The sequence below is a fragment of the Microtus pennsylvanicus genome, chromosome X (genome assembly GCF_037038515.1).
Source record: "Microtus pennsylvanicus isolate mMicPen1 chromosome X, mMicPen1.hap1, whole genome shotgun sequence".
In the NCBI taxonomy this organism is placed as follows: Eukaryota; Metazoa; Chordata; class Mammalia; order Rodentia; family Cricetidae; genus Microtus; species Microtus pennsylvanicus.
This window is the reverse complement of record NC_134601.1, coordinates 86,870,340-86,896,849: the sequence shown is the minus strand read 5'-3', so window position 1 is coordinate 86,896,849 and position 26,510 is coordinate 86,870,340. Positions and strand designations below refer to the sequence as shown.

The window sequence follows — 26,510 nt, the reverse complement described above, 5'->3', positions numbered from 1 at the left end:
AGAGCAATATGGCACCACCAAAACCTAGTGATCCTATAACAGGAAGACAAGAACATCCTAACCCAGAAGACACAGAAGAAAATGACCTTAAGTATAACTTTATGAAGATGATAGAGACCTTAAAAGAGGAAATGAAAAAAATCCCTTAAAGAAATGGAGGAAAAGACAAACAAGAAATTGAATCAAATCAATAAATCTCTTAAAGACACGGGGCGGCGGAACGCGGCCGGAACACCGGGCGGCGGAACGCGGCCGGAACACCGGGCGGCGGAACGCGGCCGGAACACCGGGCGGCGGAACGCGGCCGGAACACCGGGCGGCGGAACGCGGCCGGAACACCGGGCGGCGGAACGCGGCCGGAGGACGCCCAGCGCAGCCGGCGGAGACCCACTGGGACCAGAGCTGCAGCAGAGGACACAGGCTGCTGGCGGCGGGAACCGTCCCAGCAGCAGAAGCAGGCTGCAGGGACCGCGCGCAACACCAAGAACAGATCGCCCCACTACAATTAAACCAAAGAGGTAGGCCTTCGGTTGGGGAGGTCCCTGGCAAAGGAGGAGCCGGGTCCTATTCCTAAAGACCTTTCTGAGGGGTGAGAAGGATCTTGGCCCCTGGCAGGAACCAGGAAACAGAGCAAGGGCATTTTGTAAGAGGAGCCCCTGGCCAGCAGGGGAACCTGAACCAGTTTTAAAAGACCCCTTAGATAGCATCGATAGGAGGAGATGGGCAGGCGCCAAGGAAAGAATTCACCCAATACTCTGAAAAACAACATGAAAACACCAGAACCCAACGATCTTACAACAGAAGGTCTCCAACACCATAACACAGAAGAAGTGGAAAAAATTGACTTTATGAAAGCTGTAGAGTCCCTTAAACAACATGTGAAAAATGCCCTTATAGAAATGGATGAGAAGTATAACCAAAAATTTGAAGAAATGAGTAAATACATACATAATACCCTGGGAAACCAAGAAAGAACGATCAAACAGGTAATGGAAACAGTTCAAGAATTGAAAACTGAAATGGAAGCAAGGAAGAAAACACAAACTGAGGACCAGCTGGATATGGAAAATCTAGGTCAACGAGCAGAGCCTACAGAAACAAGCATAATCAATAGAATACAAGAAATAGAAGAAAGAATCTCAGATTCTGCGGACACCATAGAGAAAATAAACGCTCTGATCAAAGAAAACTGCAAAGCCAACAAATTCTCATCACAAAACATTCAGGAAATATGGGACACAATGAAAAGACCAAATCTAAGAATAATAGGAATAGAAGAAGGAGAAGAGTCACAGCTCAAAGGCCCAGAAAATATTTTGAACAAAATTATGGAAGAAAACTTTCCCAACATAAAGAAAGATATTCCTTTGAATATTCAAGAAGCATACAGAACACCAAACAGACTGGATCAAAGGAAAACATCCCCTCGCCATATAATAATCAAAACACAAAATATACAGGTTAAAGAAAGAATACTAAGAGCTGCAAAGGAAAAAGGCCAAGTAACTTATAAAGGTAAACCGATCAGACTTACACCTGATTTCTCTATGGAAACAATGAAAGCCAGAAGGTCCTGGATAGAAGTACTGCAGAAGCTAAGAGACCATGGATGCAAGCCCAGACTACTATACCCAGCCAAGCTTTCGTTCACTATAAATGGAGAAATCAAGACATTCCAGGGTAAAAACAAATTTAAACAATACGTAGCCACGAATCCAGCCCTACAGAAAGTAATAGAAGGAAAATCGCAACCCAAGGAATCCAACATTGCCAACACTGCTTACAATAACTCAGGCATCTAGCGACCCTTCACTAGCACAACTCAAAGAAGGGAGACACACAAATTCTACTTCCAAAAACAATAAGAATATCTGGCATAAACAACCACTGGTCATTAATATCACTTAATATTAATGGTCTCAATTCACCTATAAAAAGGCACAGGCTAAGAGATTGGATACGAAAACAGGATCCAACATTCTGCTGTTTACAAGAAACACATCTCAACCACAAAGACAGGCATCTACTCAGAGTAAAGGGCTGGGAAAAGATCTTTCAAGCAAATGGTCCTAAGAAAAAAGCAGGTGTGGCCATATTAATTTCTAACAAAACTGACTTCAAACTAAAATCAATCAGAAGAGATCAAGATGGACACTTTATACTCATAACAGGAACAATTTGTCAGGATGAAGTCTCAATCCTGAATATTTACGCCCCTAATATAAAAGCACCCACGTATGTAAAAGAAATATTACTAAAACTCAAGGGAGACATCAAACCACACACACTAGTAGTAGGAGACTTCAATACACCTCTCTCAGCAATGGACAGGTCAATCAGACAGAAACCTAATAGAGAAGTAAGAGAACTACTGGAGGTAATGAAGCAAATGGACTTAACAGACATCTATAGAACATTCCACCCAAATAGGAAAGAATATGCCTTCTTCTCTGCAGCCCATGGAACCTTCTCAAAAATTGACCACATACTCGGAAACAAAGGAAACCTCCACAGATACAAAAAAATATCAGTGTCCACCTGTGTCTTATCAGATCACCACGGATTAAAGTTAGAATTCAACAACAATCCTACCTCCAGAAAGCCGACAAACTCATGGAAACTGAACAGTCAACTACTGAACCACACCTGGGTCAAGGAAGAAATCAAGAAAGAAATTAAAGTCTTCCTTGAATTTAATGAAAATAAAGGGACAACATACTCAAACCTATGGGACACTATGAAAGCAGTGCTAAGAGGAAAGTTCATAGCACTAAGTGCCCACTTAAAGAAAACAGAGAAAGCATACATCGGAGACTTAACAGCACACCTGAAAGCTTTAGAAAAAAAAGAAGCAGATGCGCCCAGGAGGAGTAGAAGACTGGAAATAATCAAACTGAGGGCGGAAATCAACAAAATAGAAACGCAGAAAACAGTCCAAAGAATCAATGAAACAAAAAGTTGGTTCTTGGAGAAAATCAACAAGATCGACAAACCCCTATCCAAACTAATTAAACGACAGAGAGAGAACACGCAAATAAATAAGATCAGAAATGAAAAGGGGGACATAACCACAGACACAGAGGAAATTCAGAAACTCATTAGATCTTACTACAAAAGCCTGTATGCCACAAAACTAGAAAATGCAAAAGAAATGGACACTTTTTTAGATAAGTACCACATACCAAAGCTAAACCAAGACCGGGTGAACGATCTAAATAGACCTGTTAGTCGCGAAGAGCTAGAAACCGTTATCAAAAATCTACCTTCCAAAAAAAGCCCAGGACCAGATGGTTTCAATGCAGAATTCTACCAGAACTTCCAAGAAGAGCTAATACCTATACTCCTTAATGTATTTCACAATATAGAAATAGAAGAGTCATTGCCAAATTCCTTTTATGAAGCTACAGTTACCCTGATACCAAAACCACACAAAGACCCAACCAAGAAAGAAAATTACAGGCCGATCTCACTCATGAATATCGACGCAAAAATTCTCAATAAAATACTGGCAAACCGAATCCAAGAACACATTAGAAAAATTATCCATTATGATCAAGTAGGCTTCATCCCAGAGATGTAGGGCTGGTTCAACATACGCAAATCTATCAATGTAATCCACCATATAAATAAACTGAAAGAAAAAAAACCATATGATCATTTCATTAGATGCTGAAAAAGCATTTGACAAAATTCAACACCCCTTTATGATAAAAGTCTTGGAGAGATTAGGGATACAAGGGTCATACCTAAATATAATAAAAGCTATTTACAGCAAGCCGTCAGCTAACATTAAATTAAATGGAGAAAAACTCAAAGCCATCCCACTAAAATCAGGAACACGACAAGGCTGTCCACTCTCTCCATACCTCTTCAATATAGTGCTTGAAGTTCTAGCAATAGCAATAAGACAACATAAAGGGATCAAGGGGATTCGTATCGGAAAAGAAGAAGTTAAGCTCTCGTTATTTGCAGATGATATGATAGTATACATAAGCGACCCCAAAAACTCTACCAAAGAACTCCTACAGCTGATAAACACCTTTAGTAATGTGGCAGGATACAAGATCAACTCCAAAAAATCAGTGGCCTTCCTATACACTAAGGATAAGGAAACAGAGAGGGAAATTAGAGAAGCATCACCTTTCACGATAGCCACAAATAGCATAAAATATCTTGGGGTAACTCTGACCAAGGATGTGAAAGATCTATTTGACAAGAACTTTAAGTCTTTGAAGAAAGAAATTGAAGAGGACACCAGAAAATGGAAAGATCTTCCTTGCTCCTGGATTGGGAGGATCAACATAGTAAAAATGGCAATTCTACCAAAAGCAATCTATAGATTCAATGCAATCCCCATAAAAATCCCATCAAAATTCTTCACAGATCTGGAGAAGACAATAATCAACTTTATATGGAAAAACAAAAAACCCAGGATAGCCAAAACAATCTTATACAACAAAGGAGCGTCTGGAGGCATTACCATCCCTGACTTCAAACTCTACTACAGAGCTACATTATTGAAAACAGCTTGGTATTGGCATAAAAACAGAGAAGTCGACCAATGGAATCGAATAGAAGACCCTGACATTAACCCACAAACCTATGAACACCTGATTTTCGATAAAGGAGCTAAAAGTATACAATGGAAAAAAGAGAGCATCTTCAACAAATTGTGCTGGCAAAACTGGATGTCAACCTGTAGAAGAATGAAAATAGATCCATATCTATCACCATGCACAAAACTCAAGTCCAAATGGATTAAAGACCTCAATATCAGTCTGAACACAGTGAACCTGATAGAAGAGAAAGTGGGAAGTACTCTACAACACATGGGCACAGGAGACCACTTCTTACATATAACCCCAGCAGCACAGACATTAAGGACCTCATTGAATAAATGGGACCTCCTGAGACTGAGAAGCTTCTGTAAAGCAAAGGACACTGTCGCTAAGACACAAAGGCAACCCACCAACTGGGAGAAGATCTTCACCAACCCCGCAACTGACAAAGGTCTGATCTCCAAAATATATAAAGAACTCAAGAAACTAGACCGTAAAAGGCTAATCAACCCAATTATAAAATGGGGCATTGAGCTGAACAGAGAATTCTCAACAGAAGAACTTCAAATGGCCAAAAGACACTTAAGGTCATGCTCAACTTCCTTAGCGATCAGGGAAATGCAAATCAAGACAACTTTAAGATACCATCTTACACCGGTCAGAATGGCTAAAATCAAAAACATCAATGATAGCCTTTGTTGGAGAGGTTGTGGAGAAAGGGGTACACTCATCCATTGCTGGTGGGAATGCAAACTTGTGCAACCACTTTGGAAGGCAGTATGGCGGTTTCTCAGGAAATTCGGGATCAACTTACCCCTGGACCCAGCAATACCACTCTTGGGAATATACCCAAGAGAGGCCTTATCATACAACAAAAGTATATGCTCTACAATGTTCATAGCAGCATTGTTTGTGATAGCCAGAACCTGGAAACAACCTAGATGCCCTTCAACGGAAGAATGGATGAAGAAAGTATGGAATTTATACATATTAGAGTACTACTCAGCAATAAAAAACAAGGACTTCTTGAATTTTGCATACAAATGGATGGAAATAGAAAACACTATCCTGAGTGAGGTAAGCCAGACCCAAAAAGAGGAACATGGGATGTACTCAATCATATTTGGTTTCTAGCCATAAACCAAGGACATTGAGCCTATAATTAGTGATCCTAGAGAAGCTAAATAAGGAGAACCCAAAGAAAAACATATAGGCATCCTCCTGAATATTAACCTTCAGCAAGAGATGAAAGGAGACAGAGACAGAGACCCAAATTGGAGCACAGGACTGAAATCTCAAGGTCCAAATCAGGAGCAGAAGGAGAGAGAGCACGAGCATGGAACTCAGGACCGCGAGGGGTGCACCCACACACTGAGACAATGGGGATGTTCTATTGGGAACTCACCAAGGCCAGCTGGCCTGGGTCTGGAAAAGCCTGGGATAAATCCGGACTCTCTGAACATAGCGGACAATGAGGACTACTGAGAACTCAAGAACAATGGCAATGGGTTTCTGATCCTACTGCACCCACTGGCTTTGTGGGAGCCTAGGCAGTTAGGATGCTCAACTTACTAGACCTGGATGGAGGTGGGGGTTCCTTGGACTTCCCACAGGACAGGGAACCCTGATTGCTTTTCGGGCTGGGGGGAGACTTAATTGGGGGAGGGGGAGGGAAATGGGAGGCGGTGGCGGGGAAGAGACAGAAATCTTTAATAAATAAATAAATTAATAAAAAATTTTAAAAAAAAATAAAAAAATAAATCTCTTAAAGAAAGCCAAGAAAATCAAGAAAAAAAACCAATCAAACAGGTGAAGCAAATAGTTCAAACAGTTCAAGACTTGAAAAGTGAAATAGAGTCAACAAAGAAAACACAAACCGAGGGAATTTTGAAAATGGAAAATCTGGGTAAACAAACAAGAACTACAGATGCAAGTATAACCAACAGGTTACAAGAGATGGAAGAGAGTTAGGTGTTGAAGATACTTATAGAGGAAATAGATTCATCATTCAAAGAAAATGTTAAATCCTACTAATATTTAGCACAAAACATCCAGGAAATCTGGGACACCATGAAAAGACCAAATCTAAGAATAATAGGGTTAGAAGAAGAAGTCGTCTACCTTAAAGGCACAGAAAATATATTCAACAAAATCATAGAGGAAAACTTTCCCAACCTGTAGAAGGATAACCCTATGAACATACAAGAAGCTTGCAGAACACCAAATAGACTAGACCAGGAAAAAAAGACCCCTTGCCATATAATAATCAAAACAGTAAATGTACAGAATAAAGGAAGAATAACATATAAAGGCAGACCAATCAGAATTACACCCAAATTCTCAATGGCAACTCTGAAAGCCGGAAGGTCCTGGACAGATGTGATGTAGACACTAAGAGATCACAGATGCAAGTCCAGACTACTATACCCAGTAACTATTTCAATCAATATAGACAAAGAAAACAAGATATTCCATGATAAAACCAGATTTAAACAATACCTATCCACAAATTCAGCCTTATAGAAAGTACTAGAAGAAAAACTCCAACCCAAGGAAGCTAACTGCACCCACAAAAACACAGGCAATAGATAATCTAATACCAGCAAACCTCAAATAAGGAAAACACACACACACACACTACCATCTAAAAATAACAGGACTTAGCAATCACTGGTCATTAATATCTCTTAATATCAATGGACTCAATTCACCTATAAAAAGACACAGGCTAAGAGAACGGATACAAAAACAGGACCCATCTATTCTGCTGCATACGAGAAACACACCTCAACCTCAAAAACAGACATTACCTCAGAGTTAAGGGTTTGAAAAATATTTTCCAATCAAATGAACCTAAGAAAAAAGTGGATGGGTGCAGTTATCCTAATATCTAACAAAATAGACTTCAAACTAAAATCAATCAAAAGAGGTGGAGAAGGACACTTCATACTCAACACAGAGAAATCCATTAAGATGAAGTCTCAATTTTGAACATCTATGCCCCAAATACAAGAGCACCCATATATGTAAAAGAGACATTACTAAAACTTAAATCGCACATCAAAGCCCACACACTAATAGTAGGAGACTTCAGCACCCCACTCTCACCAATGGACAGGTCAACCAGACAGAAATTTAATAGAGAAATAAGAGAGCTAACAGATGTCATGACTTAAATGGGCATAACAGATATCTACAGAACATTTCACCCAAACACAAAAGAATATAGCTTCTTCTCAGCACCTCATGGAACCTTCTCTAAAATTGACCACATACTGGTAACAAAGCAAACATCAAAAAAAATGGAATAAGCCCCTGTATCTTATTGAATCATCATGGTTTAAAGTTAGAATTCAACAACAACACTAATTGCAGATAGTCTACAAACTCATGGAAACTGAACAATGCTCAAGTGAATCATCCCTGGATCAAGGAAGAAATAAAGAGAGAAATTAAAGTCTTCCTAGAAACCAGTGAAAATGAATGCACAACATACCCAAATCTATGGGACACTATGAAATCAGTGCTAAGAGGAAAGTTCATAGAACTAAGTGCCTACATAAAGAAAATGGAGAAATCACACATAAGAGACGTAACCGCACATCTGAATGCTCTAGAACAAAAAGAAGTTCACTTATTCAGGAGAGTTAGACAACAGGAAATAATCAAATTGAGGACTGAAATTAATAAAATAGAAACAAAGAAAACAATACAAAGAACCAATGAAACAAAGAGTTGGTTCTTCGAGAATATCAACAAGATAGACGAATCCTTATCCAAATTAACCAGAAGGCAGGTAGAGAATATCCAAATTAACAAAATCAGAAATGAAAAGGCAGACATAATAACATACACTGAGGAAATACAAAGAATCATTAGGTCAAACTTCAAAAACTGGTACTCTACAAAACTGGAAAAAGTAAAAGAAATGGATAATTTTCTGGATAGATATTACATACCAAAAACTAAATCAAGACTAGAAAAACTATTTAAATAGACCTATAGCCCTAAGGAAATAGAAGCAGTCATCAAAAGCAGTCAACCAAAAGCAGCCCAGGACCACATGGTTTCAGTACAGAATTCTACCAGAACTTCAAAGAAGAGCTAATACCTATACTTCTCAAATTATTCCACACAATAGAAACATAAGGGACACTGCTAAACTCCTTTTATGAGGCTACAGTTACCCTGATACCCAAGCCACACAAAGACTCTACCAAGAAAGAGAATTACAGACCAATCTCTCTCATGAATATTGATGCAAAAATACTCAAAATACTGGCAAACCAAATCCAAGAACACATCAAAAAAATCATCCACCATTATCAAATAGGCTTCATCTCAGTGATGCAGGGCTGGTTCAACATACAAAAATCAGTCAATGTAATCCACAATGTAAATAAACTGAGAGAAAAAACCATATGATTATCTCATTAGATGCTGAAAAAGCATTTGACAAAATACAACCTCCCTTCATGATAAAGGTCTTGGAGAGTGCAGGGATATAAGGAATGTGCCTAAACATTATAAAAGCAAAATACAGCAAGCTGGCAGCCAACATCAAATTAAAATAGAGAGAAACTCAAAGCTATTCCACTAAGATCAAGAACAAGGCAAGTCTGTCCACTCTCTCCATATCTATTCAATATAGCATTCAAAGTTCCAGCTAGAACAATAAGACAACAAAAGGAGATCAACGGAATACAAATTAGAAAGAAAGAAGTCAAACTTTCATTATTTGCAGATGATATGATAGTATATATAAGCAACCCCAAAAATTCTACCAGGGAATTCCTTCAGTAATGTGACAGGATATAAGATCAACTCAAAAAAAATCAGTAGCCCTCCTATATACAAATGATAAAAGAGCCAAGAGAGAAGTCAGAGAACCATCACCCTTTACGGGCCAGTCAGTGGGTGGTGCATGTCTTTAATCCCAGCACGTGGGAGGCAGAGGCAGATGGATCTCTGTGAGTTCGAGGCCAGCCTAGTCTACAGAAAGAATTCCAGGACAGCCAAAGCTACACTGAGAAATCCTGTCTCAAAAAACCAAAACCAAAACTAAAACAAAACAAACAAACAAACAAAACCAATAGCCACAAATAATATAAAATATCTTGCTGTAATGCTAACCAAAGCAGCAAAAGACTTGTATGAAAAGAACTTTAAGTCTTTGAAGAAAGAAATTGAAAAGATATCAGAAAATGGAAAGATTTCCCATGCTATTAAATAGGTAGGATAAATATAATAAAAATGGCAGTCCTATTAAAAAGCAATCTATAGATTCCAATGAAATCTCCAAAAAAAATCCCAACACAATTCTTCACAGACCTTGAAAGAACAATAATCAACTTCATATGGAAAAACAAAAAACCCAGGATAGCCAAAACAATCCTGTACAATAAAGGAACCTTCAGAGGCATCACCATCCCTGACATCAAGCTCTACTATAGAGCTATAATGATGAAAACAGCTTGATATTGGCATAATAACAGACAGGTGAACCAATGGAATCGAATTAAGAGCCTGATATTAATCCACACACCTATGAACACATGATTTTGATAAAGAAGCTAAAATTATACAATGGAAAAAAGCATCTTCAACAAATGATGCTGGCATAAGTGGATGTTGACATGTAGAAGAACGCAAATAGATCCATATCTACGCCCTCCACAAAAGTCAAGTCCAAATGGATCAAAGACCTCAACATAAATCTAGCCACACTGAACCTCATTGAAGAGAAAGTGGGAAGTAGTCTTGAACACATGGGCACAGGAGACCACTTCCTAAATATAACACCAGTAGCACAAATACTGAGAGCAATAATTAATAAATGGGACCTCCTGAAACTTAGAAGCTTCTGTAAGGCAAAGGACACAATCAATAAGACGAAATAGCACCCGACAGAATGGGAAAAGATCTTCACTAACCCCACATCAGACTGAGGACTAATCTCCAAAATATATAAAGAACTCAAGAAACTAAATATCCAAATACCAAATAATCCAATCAAAAAATGGGGTACAGACCTAAAAAGAGAATTCTCAACAGAAGAATTGCAAATGGCCAAAAGACACTTAAGGAATTGCTCAACATCCTTAGTCATCAAGGACATGCAAAGCAAACCGACTCTGAGATACCATCCTACACCTATCAGAATGGCTAAGATTAAAAACACCAATGATAGCTTATGCTGGAGAGGATGCAGAATAAGGAGAACACTCCTCCATTACTGGTGGGAGTGCAAACTTGTACAGCCACTTTGGAAATCAGTATGGCAGTTGTTCAGAAAATTGGGAATCAATCTACCTCAAGACCCAACAATACCACTCTTGGGCATATACTGAAAGGATGCTCACTCACAGTACAAGGACATTAGTTCAACTGCATTGATAGCAGCATTATTTGTAATAGTCAGAACCTGGAAACAACCTAGATGTCCCTCATATGAAGAATGGATAAAGAAAATGTGTTACATTTACAAAAAGGAGTACTACTCAGCAGTAAAAAACAATGACATCTTGATACTGGCATGCAAATGAATGGAACTGGAAAAAAACATCCTGAATGAGGTAACTAAGACCCAGAAAGACAAACATGTTACATACTCATGCATAAGTGGATATTAGACGTAAAGCAAAGGATAACCAGCCTACAGTCTACAACCCCAGAGAAGCTAGGTAACAAGGAGAACCCTAAGAGAGACATACATGAATCCCCCTGGGAAGGGAAAATAGACAAGATCTCCTGAGAAAAATGGGAGTGGGGGGGAGAAGAGAGGGTGGAAAGCGGGGAGGGAGAAGGAGAACATGATGGAATGGGATGGTTGAGATAGGAGAACAGAGAGGGAGAGTAAGGAAAGAGATATCTTGATTGAGGGAGCTATTATGGGGTTAGCAAGAAACCTGACACTAGGGAAATTCTTAGGAATCCATGAGAATGACCCCAACTAAGACCCTCAGCAATAGTGGAGAGGGTGCCTGAGCTGGTCTCCCCTTGTCATCAGATTGATGACTACCTTAATTGTCATCATAGAACCTTCATCCAGCAACTAATGGAAGCAGATGCAGAGATCCACAGCTAAATGCTAGACTGATCTTCTGGAGACCAGCCCAAGAGAGAGAAAAGTGATAAAATGAGTCATGACCATAATGGGGATACCCACAGAAACAGCTGACCTGTGCTAATGAGAGTTCACTGACTGAACTGATAGCGGTGGAACCCGCATAGGACCAAACTAGGCCCTCTGAATGTGGGTGACAGTTGTGTGGCTTGGGCAGTCTGTGGGGCCATTGGCAGTGGGACTAGGATTTATCCCTAGTGCTTGAACTTTTGCATTTTAGAATCCATTCTTTTTGGAGGGATAACTTGCTCAGCCTAGATGTAGGGGGAAGGGCCTTGGTCCTGCCTCAAAGTCATGTGTCAGAGTTTGTTGACTCCACTTGGGAAGTCTTACCCTCTCTGAGGAGTGGATGGAGGGCTGGGGTGGAGGAAGTGTCGGGGGAGAGGAAAGAGGGAAAGGAGTGGGAACTGGGATAGGTATGTAAAATGAGAAAAGATTGTTTTTAAAAAAATAAATTTAATTATAAAAAAGAAACTGGACTTTTTCTTTGAATCATGTATAAAGAACCCCAAATGGATCCAAGACATAAGTATTACAGCTAAAATTTCAATGGTTGCACAAGCAACCATTACAAGAAGCCACTAGAATAAACAAATTCTGTAAAATTTTAAGATACAAAACTCTATATCATTTATTTATATCTCAATGAAATACCTTGCAAGTAAAAAAAGTATTTTCCATTTACTATAACATGAAAAGATAAATATTTAAGAATAAACTTAACTAAGGTGAAATATTAAAATAAATGAAAAAATAACATCATTCTCATGAACTAAAAAAATTAATGGTGCTAACATATTTATGCTTATCCCCCTATAAACTACAGATTAAGGGTAATCTCTATCAAAATTCTAGTATCATTTTTATAGAAATAGAATAATACTAAAATCTTATAAACTACAAAAGAACCTAAATGACCAACAAAATTGTAAAAATAAAAAGCCAGGGCTAAAAAAATGAATCAGAAGTTAAGAGATATCCCTACTCTTCAAGAGGATTGTTTGGTTCTCAGCACCCAAGTCAGGGGGCTCCCAACTGCCCATACGTCCAGACCCAGGGAACAGGATGCCTTCTTCTGGCTTTTTCAAGCATTTGTACACATGTAGCATATATTCCCACAGAGACACATACACACAAACAGAATGAAAATAAATCTTAAGAAAAAAACAAAGTTAGAGGTATCATACTTCCTGGTTTCAAATTATACTACAAAGCTACAGTATGATACTGCCATCAAAACAGAAACACAGAACAATGCACAATATTGAAAACCAAGAAAAAAACTTATTTTTTTCAGTAAGAGTACCTATAAAATAGCAGAAAAAAATGTCTCTTCAATAAATGATGTTGGGAAATAGATATTCACATTCAAGATCATGAAATTTCACCTTTATTTTACACTATTCACAAAATTAATTCTACAAAGCTGGGCAGTGGTGGTGCACACCTTTAATCCCAGGACTCGGGGGGCAGAGGCAGGCGGAGCTCTGTGAATTTGAGGCCAGCCTGGTCTACAAGAGCTAGTTCCAGGACAGGCACCAAAGCTACAGAGAAACCTTGTCTCACAAAAACAAAACAAAACAAAAAAAAATAATCCTACATGTATTAAAGACTTAAGTATAATACCTGAAGCCATCAAACATCTAAAAGAAAAAAATAGGGAACAAGCTTTTTGACATTAATCTTGTCAACGATTTAAAATACAAAAGACAAAAGCAAAACTAAAAATAAACAATTAGGATTATGTAAATCTAAAGTGTTTCTATACAACAATGGAAACATTTAACAAAATGAAAAGATAATCCATAAAGTAAGAGGAAATATTTCATACCACATATTCAATATGAAGTTAGCATCTAAAATGTATACAACTCTACAACCCCCCTCAACCAACATGAGGGGTTGGCAGAGACAAGAGGATCTCAGAGGTTCTGCTGAGCTCTGAAACAGCCAGCTCCAGATTCAGTGAGTGACCATGTCCTAAAACAAAACAGTGAACAGCGATAAAAGAAGACATGCTCCATCTAAGCTAGCTAGCCATGTGGGAAGGGGGAAAAGAATGGGGGTAGGCCTGAGTAATCTTCTACTGTTCCAGATAGTTTGGCTTCAGATAAGGACAGAATCTCCAACAATTTCTGAAATGGACCTAAACAGATTGCTGATGTTTTTAATACTGACTCTGTATTGAGAATTGTAAAATGAAAATATGGGTCAATACTGAAAAATACACCATGCCTTATCAAGTGTTCAGCCAAGAATTACATAAAAATAAACAATCACATCCATCTCATTATTATTTATCTCAAGAAAAATAACAGAATAAATATGAGAATAAATCCAGCGCAGAGCCAGAGAATAGGAAAATATGGTCGGTGCTTAGAAACTTTGAAAAATTTCTGTAATTAAAAGCAAATGCAATTAGAATAATAAAAATTAGGGATGAGAATATTGAAACCAAAAAGAAACAAAAGACAATAAATAGTTGAATAGTGAGCTCACTCAACTAAAAATAAACAGCCTAGGAAAGTCTATTAAGTCAGAAATTAATGGAACCTAGGAACAACAGAAGAACTGCAAACATTCATCCGATTCTCCACTGTGTAACAAGCAATAGGGACCACTTATATTTTGAAGCCAGGCTTTTCTGTCCAACAGTTTTGTAAGCAATACAAGAAGGAATCAGCTTCAGCTTACATAACAAGCAGAGGATGCAGACTTGGGGGAAAGGATAAGGAAGAAGGAAATCAACTCGAATAGTAGCAAAAATCCCTCTAATTCCCACATCAAAGTGGGGGTGGGACTAGTGTGTCTAGCACACTGTAATAACTAGTTTCTAAACATATCCTCCCAATGAATTATGCTTCTTGGTATTCACAGCCTGCTGAGATCTTTTCTCCTGGAATCTGGACTGGCTCTGTGGCTTGTTTTTATTAAAAGCATATTTTAATTACCCAAAGTAATTGATTTCATTATGACATTTTCAGATATACACATAACATACTATGATCATATTAATAACATCATTAAACCTTACTTAGGCCCTTCCCCCACCCATATGGCTAATAGTCTTCTACTTTCCTCTCTTTTCTTACTTTAATTGATACACATAAGAGAAACATATATTGACTTTGATTCTGGGTTCTTTTGCTTAAGAAGTTATTTATTGGCTGCAAATATTTTCTTTAGAATGTCATAATTTTGTTTTTATATCCAAGTAAGACTCATTCTGTATATTTAACATCATCATCATCATTTATGCCTCAGCAATGCTAAGCATGCATGGGCAGCCCATTATGGCGGTTCTCAAGTTGTTCCTATCCTGGGCAGTCCTAGATGCTTATGTTATTGTCATCCTAAGGTTCCACAGTCTTCCTTTATGCTGTCTATTCAGCGTTTTTTTTTTGGGGGGGTCTTCCTCTTGGCCTTATCCCGTGCACGTCTCCCAGCAGTACTATCTTCGGGTACCTGCCGTCATTCATTCTCATAACATGGCCAAAGTATCTCAAGCGCCATTGCCATATCCTGTAGTTTACTTCCTTCTGTAGATGGAGATGTTTCTTAATGTCACTGTTGTGCAGGCTATCTCTTCTTGTGATGCCTAGAATCCTCCTGAGACCTGCCATCTCAAACACATTCAGCTGCTGTTCTGAGGAGCCTTTCATTGTTCAGGTTTCAGAGCTGTAAACAAGGCAGCTCAAGACAAGTGTCTCATATGCTTGTAATTTTGTTGTTGTTATGTCGCTTGCTGACCAAACCTTTCCTACTTGCCTGGAACACAGTGCTCACTATCCCTATCCGCCTCTTGACGCCTGAAATAGTTCCCTCCTTTGAACTGAAGTTTCCTCCCAGATAAACAAAGTTGACTGTTTGCTTGAGGTTCTGATTCTTTATTACAGTGTTAAAATCTTTGTACACCTGTCCCATGTGCCTCAGTGTTTACTTTCATACCAAGGTTTTCACTGACTTCCATCACTCTGTTTACCATGGCCTGCAGCTCATTTGGACTTTCAGCCAGTAACGCTGTATTGTTGGCAAAACACAAGTTATTGATTTGCACACCACTTATCAGCACGTCTATCTCCTCATCCTCCAGGGATGTTGCTATCATAAATTCCAGGAATATATTAAAGAATAGTGGTGAGAGGACGCATCCCCACAACACTCTTAAGATTGTCTTAAACTGATTACTTAATTCCCCACAGACTTTGAGTGATGCAAAAGTATCTTTATAGGCATTTTTTTAGTATTCTTATGATTTTCTCTAGGTACCTGTAGAACCTCATTGTTTCCCCCAAGTCCTTTCCTCCAAATGCTATTGAATGCCTTCCTAAAGTCGATGTAACAGACATATAAGTCTTTTCCAAATTCTTCGTATTCTTCTGCCAGTTGCCTCAAAGTGAGTATCTGATCTATTGTGCTCCTGTTAGCTCTGAATCCACACTTGTTATTTAACACACTTCTTTATCGATCCATTTTATTGACAGACTGATTCCAAAACTCAACAATTTGTGAACAGGGCTACAATAAACATGGGTATATAGGTATCTCTATTATAAGTATACTCTGATTCTTTTGAGTATATACCAGAAATGGTATGTTGAATTATATGATAGTCATATTTTTAATTTTTGAAGCCTCCCCATACTAATTCCCACTGAGGCTAGGCTATTCTCACTAGTAGCATAAAAGAGTTCCTTCCCAAATGGTCAGTTTTCTCTGAGATTGTGATATCTTAACCATTCTCCAGTGGAAAGTCACATACGAAAGAATATTTGGGCACCATGTATTGGCCTTAGTAGGGATAAAAAAAGGACACCAAGTTGGGTCGGAAAGGAAAGAGGTGGATATGGGAAGAGCAGGGTGAGGGAGGGTGAATATGATCAAGAAATTATCAAAGAACTAATGAAAAAAATTTTCTTTCCCTGCTACTATTCCACAAGTGTTTGCTGGTTTGTAGGTACTTAATTACAGCCATTCTGACCAGGGTGAGAAATTTAAACCAGTAGTTTAATTTTACACTTCCCTGGTGGCTAACTACTTTGAACACTTTTAATTTATTTTATTTAATAGTCATACTAGCATATAATGTTTTGATCAAATCCACCCCCATTTCCTTTTCTCCAATTCCTCCCCTATCACCTTATCACTTTCCCCTTCCAAGTTACATGGTTCCTTTTAAAACACTACCTACTGAGTCCACTTAAGCACGTTCTTTTTATGTGTGTGCACAGGTGTGGAACCATCTACCGAAGCATGGGTAGCCTCTCATGATTTGTATCTCTGAAGGAAACTGACTCTCCCTTCCTTAGCAGTCATCAATTGTCAATAGTTCCTCAGATAGGGACGGCAATTAAGAACCCCTTCCCCAACCATCTGGGATTTGGGCTAGTTTGATTTTGTATATAGCGGTATTTTGTTTGTAATCTAACAAATAAAGCTTGCCTGAAGATCAGAGTGCAGAGCTATGCCACTAGTTAGCCATAGAGGCCAAGCAGTGGTGTCACACACCTTTAATCCCAGCGCTTGGGACACAGAGGCAGACAGATCTCTGGAATCTGTCTAAAAGAGAAACAAGGCTGGGTAGTGGTGGTGCACATCTTTAATCCCAGCACTAGGGAGGCAGAGATAGGTGGATCAGTGAGTTTGAGGAAGCTTAGTCTATAAGAGCTAGTTCCAGGGCAGGCTCCAAAGCTACAGAAAAAACTTGTCTCAAAAATAAATAAATAAATAACAAAAATAATAATAAAAGAGAAACAGAGTTCAAACAAAGGTGATTCTAGCACTTGGGATCGCATGCCTTTAATCCCAGCACTAGAGGAGAGGAGACAGGAGTGATATGGCTGGGTAGAAAGAAGAATATAAGGCAGGTGGACACAGGAGCTCAAATACAGTTTAAGGATTCAGTCTGAACATGTAGTCTGAGGTTTCACAGAGACAGCAGTCAGTTTGAGCATTCCTAGGGACAGGATCACCCCTTTGGTCTAAGCATTGGTAGAGGTAAGAACTCTCTAGTGGCTTGCCGCTCTGCTTCTCTGATTCTTCAGCTCTCACCCCCAATAGCTGACTCTGAGTTTTTATTATTAAGACTAATTAGAATCCATGCTACAACTGTGTGGGCAGCTATCCTGCTGTGTCTGATAAATATCGTTTTGCTGAAGATATATCTACCCTCCCTGGCTCTTAGAATTTTTCCACCCCCTCTTCTGAAATGACTCCTGAGCTTTGGAAAAAGAAGCTGTGATACAGATGTCCTATTTAGTTCTGAACACTACAATGTCTTAGTCTCCATACACTGACCTCATCATCTGCAAAAAGAAGCTTCTTTCAGGAGGGTTGAAAGATGCATGAATATGGGGTATATGTGGTATATTATTGCCGTCCAATTAGTAGAATAATAGGACTAGGTTCTCCCATAGGGGCTATGACTTAATCAGCCATAGGTTTATTGCTCAGCTAAAGATACCAGACATGGGTTCCATCTTACAGATACAACTTTAAATTCAATCAAAAAGTGGTTGGTTACTCTCATAACATTCATTACACTATTTTCCACCAGTGGGCATATCTTGACAGACCAATCATTACTGGAACTCACAGGGCTCACACGTGGGTAAGACTGTTGATGACTTTTCTCCCAAATAGTATACATAGAACCTTCCAGGACTATGAAAGCTAGCCAATAGGGATGAAACTTCTAACTCCTGTGACTCAGGTAAGTAGCAAATCCAGCAAAAAAAAGTTCTTACCATCAAGGTCTAGAAAGTAACCAAGATCAATGGTAATAGCCTATAATTTTTTGGGGGGATGGAAGTTCCATGGGACCCCACTGACAAACAATTTGCAAAGTAGTAACATACCTGTCAACAGAGTTTTTATTTGACAATCTATGGTATCTGGCAGAAGGCACTGACTCCCCATTATAAAGTGACTCCATCTAAACCCCTTTATATACATAGATATTTTAGAAACTTCTATAATAGGTTTCCACACGGCCTTTCCAAAGGTCTTTAGTACTTGTTATCATTCTCAATAATAGTCGTTTTCTCTCTCTTTCAAATCCCCAACCCATGTAACTCTACTATTCCCTTTCCCCACTTAAACCACCTGCATTATTCCCACTTTTCTTCATCTCCCTGCCCAATGGTTCCTTACTGGTTTTTTGACTTCTATGGGCATTCCAATTTAAATACTAATATGTAAAGAATCAAAGGTTCTTACATACAGCATTTGCCTTTGTGGGTCTGGATTACCTCAATAAGAATAATTATTTCCAACTTCACCCATTTGCCTGAGAATTTCACAATTTATTTTTCTGACTGAATAATATTCTACCATGTAGATAGATAGATAGATAGATAGATAGATAGATAGATAGATAGATAAACAGACAGACAGACAGAGGCATTTTTCATTATCCATTCATCCACTGACAGACATCTAGGCTGTTTCAATTCCCTGGCTATTATAAATAGAGCAGCAATGAACAGAGATAAGCAAGGATCTCTGCGGTAGGAATTAGAATTCTTCTGAATATGCCCAAGAGTAGAATAGCTGGATCATATAGTTAACCTATATCTAGTTCTTTGAGAAACCTCCACATGGACAGTAGTTGCTCCATTTTGGACTCCAACCAACAATAAATTAGTGTTCTTCATTCCCCACATCTTTGGCAGCATTTGTTGTCATTTGGTTTTGTTGTTGTTTTGTTTGTTTAATCTTTTTTATCTTAGCCATTCTGACTGGGATAATATAAAAATCTCAAAGTACTTTTGATTTGCATTTCCCTGATGACTAAGGATCTTGAACATTTTAAAACAATTTCTCATCCATTTGCATTTCATCTTTGAGTACTCTTAGTTTCTAGCTCCAATTTTTAATTGGGTTGTTTGCTTTCTTGATGTTTAGTTTTGAGGTTGTTTTATGTATGCTAGATATGTCTGATGTATAGCCAGTAGTTTTTTTTTCCATTCTGTAGGCTGCCTCTTCACTCAAATGATGTTGTGTTCTTTATTGTACAGAGTTTTTTTTAGTTTTATGGTATCCCATCTGTCAGTGGTTGGTCTTACTGCCTGTACTACTGGGGTCCTATTCAGAAAGTCCTATCCTGTGCCCAAAAATAGAAGCATATTCCCCATTTATCTTCTGTCAGATTCAGAGTATCCAGTCTTATGCTAAGGTTCCTTGATCCATTTGGAGTTGAGTTTTGTTTTTTTTTTTTTAGGTGAGAGATAAGGAATTAGTTTCATTCTTCTATGTGCAGCTATCCTGTTTGACCAGTACCATTTGCTGAGTTTTTTTCGTGTGTTTACTATTGGTACTTTTTAAAAGGTTTATCTTATTATTAGTGTGTGTGCATGTGTTCACAGTGCATGATGTGTACATGGGCATGTATGTGGAAGTCAAAAGATAATTTTTTGGAGTTCCTTCTTTCCTATCACCTTTAGATGGGCTCTGGAACTCGAATGCAGGTGACCAGGCTCGCATAGCATGTGCCCTTACCCACCAAGCGGTCTCACTAGCTCCATTTGCACTGCTTCATTCAGCTCACTTACCTATTTACTGATTGGATTATTTAGAAACTTAGTGCTTGATATTTATATATTCTAGTTATTGATTCCTGGTCCAATAAATAGCTGGTGAATATTTTATTTCATTCTTTAGACCATTTCTTTGAACCACTGTTTCTTTTACTATGCAGACTATTTTTTTAAGTTTATTTATAATTGTGTGTGTGTGTGTGTGTGTGTGTGTGTGTGTGTGTGTTTATGGCAGGTGCTCATGGAGGCCAGAGCTGCCTGGTCTGCCTGGAGCTGATGTTAGAAGCTGTTGTAAACTGCCCAGCATCCATGCTAGAAATCCACCTCAGGACCTCTGCAAGAACATTATGCATTCTTAACCACTGAGCAATCTCTCCAGTCCCCAGCATACTGATTTTTTAATGTGATACAATCTAGTTTATCACTCCTTGCTATTATTTCCTGAGTCTTATTGATTTCTGATGCTAATATATTCTTGCCTTCTAGTTTCTTATTTCTTGCAACTCTGGATAAACCATATCATGATGTAAGATATCAAACTTCCTCAAATTTTTCATGTTATAAGGAAGTCTAAGCTAAATAGATAAGACGAAGATAGCTGATTAACTTCCAGATGTTTCAAACATTTCAGGCAACAGGTATGCAAGTGAAGAAAACATAATGAATATTCAGCCCAGTCATTTTTTTTAGAATCTACAAGTTTAAATATTTCTAGCACCAGTTGCTTTCTGATTGCATCCACAAGACCTCCCAAGCAATAGCCACCCAAGGTGAGCTCAATCAAGCCACAGAACTCCAAGAGAGTGATTTAATGAGGCAAATCAGTAAGTTTTAGGGTTGCTTGTTACAAAGCAATAGGTATTATAAAACTCATGCATCCTGAAAGAAATTCTACCAGCAACATGTCCATTTATGATAGAATATCATCAAACTCAGCCAACCAGATCACCTGTGAGAGTGAACCCTAACACCCATAATGGCCCCAAGACTGAAAAATTACAGCCATCCCAGTGGCTAGCTTCACATTGTGGTTTTGGTTTGCATTTCCCTAATGGCAAATGATAGTGGTTATTCCATATTGATTTTGATGATGTTAAAGTGTGGAGGCTGAAAAATGCAGGCCCATTTCCACCTTGTCTGACCGTCAAGAGAGTTTGGAGATATGACAAGTATAGTTGTGTGTGTCCTAAAACTCAGGAGGCGATTGCTTGGTTCTTTTGAAATTAGACAGCTCATTCTAGTAAGCCCACGCCGTCCTAATAGGGGGTCAGGATATGTAAATGTACTTCCGCTCCTTCTTTAGTAACTATGAGGCCACCTAGGGAAGAGCAGGGTGGTCTTTCCCCATTGTGACCTAGAGCACCTTCCGCTACCTAGACAACAGAATGCTAATGATTTGATGTCTCAGAGTGATAAACCATTGACTATGTGAATTATGCTTCTGTATCATGTTGATAAAAGTCTTTGTTACCTTCTTCCCCCATTTACTTTGAGTATATAAAAGCTGTGGAAAAATAAACTGGGTGGGGAGGGATTTTCAGGATTGCAGTCATTGGAATGCCCTCCCAATTCTCTGTTTTCTGTCCTATTATTTTTATGTGTCTTCATATTCTTTACTTATATTTCTTCAATTCCCATACCCCTACCCTGGTAAAAAGTACTTTTATTGAGGCTGGTCTTTGACATTAAAGTTTGACAAACACTAAAATGTCTCTAAAAATTTTAAAGACTCTTTAGACCTAACTCATGATCCCATGAAAATAAACCCAAAGAACATATAAACTGTAAAATAACACATACTCATTCCTTCCTCTTTCACCTACTCTGGCACGCAAGCTAATGTAGCCTAATTCTATGGGATCTTGGGTTTTTTAAGATTAATTTTGATTTTATTACTCTCTCTCCCTTCCTCCCTCCCCGCCCCCCACCTCTGTTTTTCCAAGACAGGGTTTCTTCCTGTAGTCCTGGCTGTCCTGGAACTCCCTCTGTAGGCAGGCTGGCCTGGAACTCGAGATCTGTCTGCCTCTACCTCCCAAGTGCTAGAATTAAATATGTGTGCCACCACTGCTCAGCATTATTAATTTCCATAATTATTTTAGAGAACTGACATTTAAAGATCAGTGCAACTAAATAAAGTTTATTAGAATTTAGCTACTCAAAATCCCTTAAATACAGAAAGTGCATAATAGATATAGTGGTGCTCCCCCGTTAAAATAATTACAAGTTATCCCAAACTCTACAATCATGGTTCACATGAGTTCTTTAAAAGAAAAGATCAAGCTGAGATCTGAACATATTGGCTCCTGGGGGACAGATCGTCTAATGAGTGCTTCTTCAAGGGTCGTCTGAGACCTGGCTGTCCATGTTGTGGCCTGTTATTTGTACTTTGAAGAAAGCTGAAGGCATGTATGCAGAGCTTGTAGTGCACCCAATCACCACCCCCGACTGGTCACTGCTGGAGGAACTGAGCAGACAAGGTGGGTTAACCATCACAGTTCCATTGAGGATGATGCTGTTGTCAACTCTGATATAGAAATCACTGGTAGCACTGCTGCTCATCCTTTCGCTTGATGCTTTCTCAACATTCAAACTTTTCACTCCATTTGGCAGATGAAATTCCCAGAGCCCTGCAGAATAAAACCTTTTGTGTCCTTAGGTGGAAAAATTTTGTGATTGAGGTTTTGTTTTTTTCTATACTCAGCTTGGTTGTCCTTTGCTGAAAAACAAACAGGCTGATTTTTGCCTAATGACCAGGTTTTCATTCCCTCTTCCTCCTACTGTGCGCTTATAAGAAGAATGGATGGCGCCCGCGTCAAATACTTGCTTGAATAGCAGCAGATAGCTTTCATGAAACTCCATGCTGTTACGGCCATTTGGACCAATGCCAATCACAGCTCAGATGACAAGCAGCATGAATAGATTGATGACACCCAAGATAAACAAGAAGATAATTAATCATACAGATGGGCTAAGCTGCCCTTTCTTGCTCTCAAGCCAGTTTTATGGAGACAATATTCATTGACAGGACTATACACAGCTTTAAAGTTACTACTGTGTTCGTTGGTAACACTCCTTCTCACCACAGCCTTCTCCCGCATGAATCTCTCCACCGGCACTCAGACTTTGCTGCTCTGTGACAGTGCTGCCTTGCAGTTGCCACTGTGGCCCGCAGCTGCCACCATTTTGGCCTACCGGGCCTTCAACTGTTCGTTTTTACAAAACCAGTGTAGAGTGGGTTTTTTCATTACTTTGAAAAACTTAATACAAACTTCAAAATTAATTTTACTAATGTCTAAGTGACTTAGAAAGCAGTACTCTTATTATTATACTGATAAGTATAATAATGTCATACTTTCTAAGAATGAACATGAATATATAAAGATTCAATGTGTTAACAAAAACACAGAAAAAGTTATTCATTATAGAAAGAAAAAAATCGATTTCCCTACCTTTTATTATCAATCAGGAATTGAGTAACACTCAGACAGAACTCCAAGGGCATAGCAAGATGTAGTATTTCCATGACAGCTAACAAAGAAAAATTAATTCATTAATCATACTAAGAAAAAAATGAATGAAAATGAAAAAATCATATCAAATTCATTTATAGGAAGTTGAGCTGCTTTCAATAATTTTTCTGTTCAAAACAGCCATATTAAATATTTGCCATATACCATATTTTACCTAATAATTCACCAAGATCTTTTTAACACATTAATATCCAATACTAGAAAGAGGGTAGTGACATTGACACCCTAATGTGGACCACAAGGTAACCTACTGCAAACCTTCCAAAATCAACTTTAAGAGCTTGAAATCTGAAGTCGGATGCAAACTTGATACCAGTTACCACCTGTAAAACTATGGGCAAGTTATTTCCTTTTTCTTTACCTTAGTTTTGTCACATGTAAAATGGTGACTATACTACCAATTTCTTTTTGTTATCAAGAAGATTCCATGAGATAATATATGGAGATTATAAAGCAATGTATCACTTACTAAACATTAAATAAATGACAGCTGCTATTATTGTTACTCCCTTTCTTCAAAAATTATACTTCTGAAAAGTCATCTGAAATATGGAAAAAATTCTGAAAAAAGATATTCAAAAGAGTTTATACTATAAAAAGCAGAAAAAAATATCTTGAAATGTGTAACCATAAATTATCATATAACCATTGCTAACATTAACCATTAAGCAACATGAAAAACTGACTATACACTAACATAAGAATATTTCCAACTACCAGTAAATACAAAATTTAAAAACCAATTTATATGCAATATTAATTCTATAAAAACATAAAATAGACTAAGAAAATGCTAACAATATCATCAAATTGCTAAAATTTACTATGCTTAGATTTAATGATTAATTCTCCAAATATTTAGTGAATATATTCTCTGAATTTGTCACTATTATCTGTACTAGGAATCTAGCACTAGACAAAATACACAAAAAGCTTTGCTATCAAGATTATATTCTACATCAGTGGTTCTCAAGCTGCCTAATGCTGTGACCCTTTAACACAGTTCCTCATGCTTGGTGACCCCAGCCATAAAATTATTTCTGTTGCTACTTCATAACTGTAACTTTACTACTGTTATGAGTCATAATGTAAATATCTGTGTTTTATGATCATCTTAGGCAACACTTGTGAAGGGTCATGCAACCCCAAAAGGGTTGCAACCCACAGGTTGAGAACCCCTGTTCTAGGGGATAGTGGAAACATGAGTATTTTAAGTATCATCCAATTTTTTCTTCGATGGTTTGTGATATTATTTCATGATAAAAAAAAAACCTGTCTACTTTAAAATTTTAGCCAGGTATGGTGGCACACATCTTTAATCCCAGTTCTCAGGAGGCAGAGGCATACACATCTCTCTGAGTTCAAAGCCAACCTGGTCTACACAGCAAGTTCCAGGCCAGCTAAGGCTATGAGATTTTGTATCAAAAAAAGGTGTTTTTCTAAATTTTTCTGTTATAAAAATACCAGAGGAACTCTAATGCCTGCAATTAAGTTAATCACTCTAAAAGAAAAATACTTTTGTAAAGAAATGACCAGACTACAGCTAGGGATGGAGCTGAGTAGTACACAACTTGCCTAGCATGCACGGTCCCCAGCAGTGTAAAATTGAACAGATTATAAACTTACTTCCTCAACATAGTAAAGTAAAATATTTATTGCTTTAATAGAAAAACCTTAAATTTATAGAAGTCTCATAATTTATAACAATTTCAGAAAAATTCCTTTAAACTCTGCTTCTGATATTACATTTAGATAAACATTGTAATGATGAATTCTAATTCCAAAACTAACCAATTTCAAACTTGGTAATTTCAATAATACATCTTATTTTCATACATAGGAATAGTTTTAGCAAGTCTATTCCTTAAGGGGGTTAACATCTTTAGCCTCCTAATGCAAGAAAGTGGAGTTGTCACCCTGGTTCTTAGTAGTTTTCAGTCTATGTATGTGGAGGTGATATGGAGTTCTCTTTATATTTGGGCTTCCTTTTTTCTTTCTTTTTTTTTCTTTCTTCGAGACAGGGTTTCTCTGTATAGCCCTGGCTCTCCTAGAACTTGCTCTGTAGACCAGGCTGGCCTTGAACTTAGAAATCCCCCTGCCTCTGCCTCTAGAGTGCCCCCCCACCACCTGGTCTTCTGAGTGACTAAACTTCTAGAGCACACAGAAAGATTTGGCAATTATTAGCACAAAACTTAGAGCTACTGCCAAATTTGATTACTGTCCTAATTATTAAACATTTTTATTGTATGATTAATTATAATAACACATATTTTTATATAGTACAAATAACTCAGTTCTTAAAGATTACTAAAATATCCAGGCATGGTGGATTTACAACCCCCAGAATGTGGAAAATGGAAGCAAGAGGATTAAGAGTTTAAGTCCGTCTTCAGCTACTTAGAGAATTCAAGTACAGCCTGAGCTATATAGGATATATGTGATAAATGCTTTACATACATTTTCTTGTAAGATTTGCCAAACAACATAAGATAGATATTATTATTATTATTGTATCTCTTTTGCAGATAAGCTGAAACACAAAATAGGTACTTGCCAAAGACATACATCTATATATAAGTATATTTGTTTCTATGCATATTCTACACCCTTAAGCATAACTGAAAAACAAACAACAATGTTTATACAAGTAATTATTTAAAAGAACATCATTAGACAGTCTCATTCAATGACTAGTTTTTCTCTTTCAGAAACTGTGGAGGAGGCCAGGAATATCTCAGCCTGAGAACACAGATCTCAT

The 26,510-nt window shown here is 38.0% G+C and overlaps 1 protein-coding gene and 1 pseudogene across 1 annotated transcript in view; both read right to left on the bottom strand.

Moving 5' to 3' along the window:
- Positions 1-26,510, bottom strand: part of Tex11 (testis expressed 11) — a 277,507-nt gene that overhangs the window by 145,588 nt on the left and 105,409 nt on the right. Inside the window, exon 12 of the mRNA XM_075957716.1 lies at positions 23,672-23,750. Coding sequence (XP_075813831.1) covers positions 23,672-23,750 — 79 coding nt within the window. The remainder of the gene's footprint in view (positions 1-23,671; positions 23,751-26,510) is intronic.
- Positions 22,542-23,081, bottom strand: LOC142841509 (beta-sarcoglycan pseudogene; annotated as a pseudogene).